We start from the raw sequence: 4969 nt of genomic DNA, 5'->3' as shown, positions 1-4969 counted from the left end.
TGGAAACCATGATGATGAAAATCAGAAAAATTGCAACTCCACCAGAAAGTCGCTAAGACACCTGCCCCACAGTGGGCGCCAACTGTCGTGGATCTAAGACTGATAGTAGAATGGGGGTAGGTATGAGGAGGCAAGATCCTAGCTATGGCGAAGTTGTACACACGAGTTTTACGAGTTCAGGCCCTTTACGGAGGAAGTAATAGCCCTACGTCTCGGTGCCCGGAGGCAGTCGACTGGATTATGTGAGTGTGTGTTTATAGGGGGTGCCAACCCTTGTGCCAGTGGAGGGGGGTGGCTTATATAGAGTGCGCCAGGACCCCAGCCAGCCCACGTTACAAAGGGTTTAAGGTACATTAAGAAAGGGGCGTTACTGGTAACGCTAGTAATTAAGTGACATAAATGTCTATTAAGTCTATGAAGTAAACGTCCGACTGTTGTCGTGCAGAGTGACTTTAGGTCTTCTGTCCGTCGAGTGATAATTGTTGCGGTCGAGTGACCTTAAATCTTCCGAGTGGAACGACTTGTAGTCGAGTGGATGATGCTATCCCTTGAATGCTTCTGGTTTTAAGATGTCGTCCTAGGGAAGGGTGTCTAGGTCAGGCCTATGACCCTACCCTAGATACATAGCTTCGTCACCTGGTGAAAATGTCGGCGAGTTAGGTCAACTCCACCGCGCGACCCCATTCCGTCTGGCCCCGTCCTTTTGACGTAAAAGGGACAAACGAGGCGGCCCAGCGCGTGACGGTCCGGACCCATCTGGTTTGTTTTGTGTCTGCGCCGACCCATTTAAAACGCAAACTTGCGCTGAGTTTGGGTCGCGGCGGACAGCGAACGGACGCGCGCCTGTCCGCGTCGGGGCCGCATGGTAGGCGGCCGCCTACCTCCCACCCGCCAACATCAATGCGCACGCGCAGGTGGCCCCACCTGTCATCCGCCCAGCGAACGGTCGTCGTACTTCTTCAAATGGGAAGCCGTGGACCAGTCGCCGTCCACACTTCCCACTCCGGCCCCTCTCTGCCGCCTCGAAACCCGACACTCCACAAACCCTAGCCGCTCCCCGTCCTCAAACTCGCCGGCCGGCCGTAGCCATGGGGCTATGGAACTATGGCCACAAGGGGAAGCATGACCGCTAGGCCGACTCCTCCTCGGGACGCCGACGCGGCTCCATGAAGGAGGAGCCCGCATCACCACCGCGCGCCTCGAGTCGAGCCCCCGCGCCTGCCCCCTTCACCATCGCCCCTAGGGCCGCCGGCGAGCGTGACCGACGGTACCTGGCCGTGGACGTGTGCTGGCGGTACTGGGAGACGAGGACGCCGGTCCCGTGGAGCGACGTGCACCTCCCCAACAGCTGGCACCTCTCCGTGGACCGGGTCCCGATCCCGCCAGTGCCGATGAGCGGCCGTGCGCAGCGCGATGAGATCGAGCGCCGCCGCCGCCTCCTCCCCGACGGCCTCTACTACGACCAGAGGAACGCCCTCCGACTCCGTGCTCTGGGTACACGTGGCTCCAGGACAAGCACGACATGCGGCGCGCGTCCTACTTCGCCGGCACGGTGTCGGGGCCGCGGTGGCCATGTCGGGAGGTGCGCGGCCTCACGCCCACGCTGTTGCCTTCCCCGTCTCCGTCGCCACCTCCACCTCCTCGCATCACAGCGGAGGAGGAGGCCCGTCTCATGGCGCGTGTCATGAAGGACTCCATGCGCACGCACGATGAGCGCCAATGGGAGGGCCTCGAGGAGATGACGGCCCTCTCTGCGGTCGGCGACGTCGCCATCCCCGAGCTGGAGATGGTGGCGAAGGAGGAGGTGATGGAGGAGCCGCCGGTAGCCGCGTTCCACCCGGGCCTGATGGGCCAGCACTGGAGCTGGTCGTGCACGGCTCCGGAGATGGCGGCCGCCATGGGGGAGTGGACTGGTGCCCCACGCCGCCGCGGTCACCGGAGCGGGACGCCTCGCTGCGGGAGGATGTGGTGCAGGCACCTGCCACTTTCCACCACGTCGCCCCCTGCACCACGGATCGCCGGCCCACCTGTGGACGCCGCCGGACTACGTCGACCTCGTCAGCGACGACGACGACACCGGCGGCCACTGAAGACGGCGACGGCCACGGCAGGAGCGCGCGGGTGGCGTTTTTTTATTTTGTTTTTATGTAAATTATGGCACTGGGCCGTTTAAGTGAACCGTGAAACTGGGCCGTTTTGTGGCCGTGACCCCTAAATTATATCTTAAGTTTTTTTAACTGCGTTTATTTATTTTTTTAGGCATTTTACTTAAGTTTTTCTGTTTTTTTAACCACGTTCACCCCGGACATGATTTGGGTGCGGCCGCGTGTTGAACAAAACTATGACCCAAGAGACAGACGCGGACATGGGCGAACCCATTGCTGCCACAAAGAGATAAAATCCAGCCAAACCGGACGTCCGTTTGAAGTCGCACGGTTGGAGTTGGCCTTACTGCGGTGGACGCCATGGTGCTCGCGACATCTTCCGTGAATGCCCTGGACTGGACAGCCGCACTGCGCACGGTTGTGATGTCATGGCGCTGCATTTTCGCTGCGAGCCTTCACATCTGGTACGGGCAACGAGATAAACGTGACCAGCCCTGGCAGCCTGCCACTATTGTGGTCTTGTTACTGATGCTGTTTCTTAGTGTACCCGGGTCAGACTAGGTCTGGTCTAATCTAATCTGTACTATCTGTTGTACTGTGATTTCTTGGCAGTAGGCATCATCGTCTCAATAATTCAGGATAGCTGTGGTTTCCTCTCTCGCAGATTGAAGCGTCTTTTCGCACCAGCTTGTTGAGGCCCCATGGGAACCCGGACATGTCAACTTCGTTGCAAGTGCCGGCGAAGTTTACCAGGCACGATCGACCATGACGATCGCTGCTTGAAGCCGGTTCGTCAAACTTCACAGTCGCCAGCTTGGCCACGAGGTCACGCGGAGGATGTGGAGTGAGCATATCCGCGCGTTTCGATCGTATTGAGCTGGGCTATAGTGGTTAGCCAGTCACTCACAAGTCACAAGGGAGACATTCAATTTGGTTGGGCCGTGTCCCGCCACGAGTCCACGACCGACGACGGCCGGCCGTGGCCGAGCTCGCACGAACGATCTCGTCGTCATTTCGTCAAGCTCCCGAGCCTCCGACGACGCCCATGGTGGATGGCGATGCTCCGTCCATCCATGGCTTCCCTCACACATGTGTCGATTTCGCCGCCGCGGCGCGCCGGCACGTCGCCCTCAGGCACGTTTGCCCCGTGCGCAAGATAGGCGCGCACAACTACCGTCCGCTTCACGGCAGCACCCGGCGAAGAAAGGAAGAAAGAAACAGGGCCATACAAAAACGATATACGTCGCGGTCGCGCACGCGTATATATGCGCACCACACGCGCGCTCGGCCTCCACACCCACCCGCAACGCAAGCCGCCGGCCTCGGCTTTGTTCGTCCTCGACCGATCGCCACGCCGCGCCGCCGTCCGATGGGCGTCCACGCGCGCGCCGTGCTGCTGGCCGTAGTCGCCGCGCTGTGGTGCCGTGCCTCGGGCTCGGAGGCGGGCGGCGCCGACGTGCTGAGTCGGGCGAAGCGGCCCGAGTTCGCGGCGTGGATGGCCGGCGTGAGGAGGGCCATCCACGAGCGGCCCGAGCTGGCGTTCGAGGAGCACGAGACGAGCAGGCTGGTGAGGAGGGAGCTGGACGGCATGGGCGTGCGGTACGAGCACCCGGTCGCCGGCACCGGCGTCGTGGCGGCCGTTGGCACCGGGCGCCCGCCCTTCGTCGCGCTGCGCGCCGACATGGACGCGCTCCCGCTGCAGGTGCGTACGTGCCGCGCGGTCCCTGCTGCCGAGGCCACAGGACTTTTCGCGCCCATGCTCTTGCCACGTTTCCTTGCCCCTCGGCGTGCTTCTGGATTCCGAAACATGCGGCGCTTCAGTTTACACTCACAGTGCATCAGAGCAACAAACAAGTCGGGCATTCCCGCACCGAGTGAAACCCCTGGCTATGTTTGATCCGTTTCAGGAGGAAGTGGAGTGGGAGCACCGGAGCAAGGTGGGCGGGAAGATGCACGCCTGCGGCCACGACGCGCACACGGCGATGCTGCTGGGCGCCGCCAGGATCCTCCACGAGCACCGCAACGACCTGCAGGTCACTGCCCCTCCCTCCTCCTCCTGCTGCTTGACTACCATGAACAAACTGTCACCAACTCACCATGGAGCAGTCAGCTCGATTCTCTAGCTGCCAACTGCCTCATTCGAAACCATTAATCAGCTAGCGTTGGACTCGGCCGCTCAACAGATTTCGCACGATGGGCCATGCGCGGCTCTATTCAGAAACAGTTAGCGGCAGCACCATTAGTTTGTTGCGCCGTCCTTTTCCGGGCGGATTCCTCAGATATTTCTGTTCCAGGCTCGGGCAAGATCACTCGCTCTCATTTCAAAGGCCCCCTCGTCCTCTCCATCTCACCGGTTTTGTTTCTTTCGAGCAACGAGACGGCCTCTTTTCGACAAAGAAACAAAAGATGATCTAGTGTCAAGATCCGCTTTTGTCTCATCGAGCAGCCCTTTTGAATTCCCAATGGTAATGGACGGGATGATTTTGTAATCATTTATCGTGGACCATCCTCGAGCAGTCGGCCTGCACTGCACCGCTGATTATAAACTTTGACGGAGCACACTTGGTAGACCGTCACGTAGCATTTTCATTGGGACACGTCAGACGTCTCTTTCAACCTTTGCAGTGACCCACGGGCTGGCGTCGAGGGAGTCTGTGGGTCGAGGAGGGCCACAAGAAGCTTTGTTTCTTTTCCTGCTTCGGGCAGTGTTAGCTCGACCAACGGGATATATTGCAATGATCTTGACTTGGCCAGGAGTAACTTATACTAGTGTCATGCATATGACATTAGTCTAAATTACTACCTTCATAGTGTAAAGTAACATAATAGTAGTGTCATAAAGGACTTCATTAATTAGCTTGTAG

At 59.1% G+C, this 4969-nt stretch overlaps 1 protein-coding gene across 1 annotated transcript; it reads left to right on the top strand.

Annotated features, from left to right (window-relative positions):
- The first annotated feature begins 3135 nt into the window (after window positions 1–3135).
- On the top strand, window positions 3136–4961 carry LOC125548501 (IAA-amino acid hydrolase ILR1-like 2). The gene is made up of 2 exons (XM_048712086.1): window positions 3136–3807; window positions 4013–4961. The coding sequence occupies exons 1-2, from the start codon at window positions 3151–3153 to the stop codon at window positions 4226–4228; spliced, it is 873 nt and encodes a 290-aa protein (XP_048568043.1). The 5' UTR covers window positions 3136–3150; the 3' UTR covers window positions 4229–4961.
- Window positions 4962–4969: the final 8 nt, after the last annotated feature.

The sequence above is a fragment of the Triticum urartu genome, chromosome 3 (assembly GCF_003073215.2).
Source record: "Triticum urartu cultivar G1812 chromosome 3, Tu2.1, whole genome shotgun sequence".
NCBI lineage: Eukaryota > Viridiplantae > Streptophyta > Magnoliopsida > Poales > Poaceae > Triticum > Triticum urartu.
The sequence above is the reverse complement of the archived record's forward strand: the minus strand, read 5'-3'. Positions and strand labels throughout refer to the sequence as shown.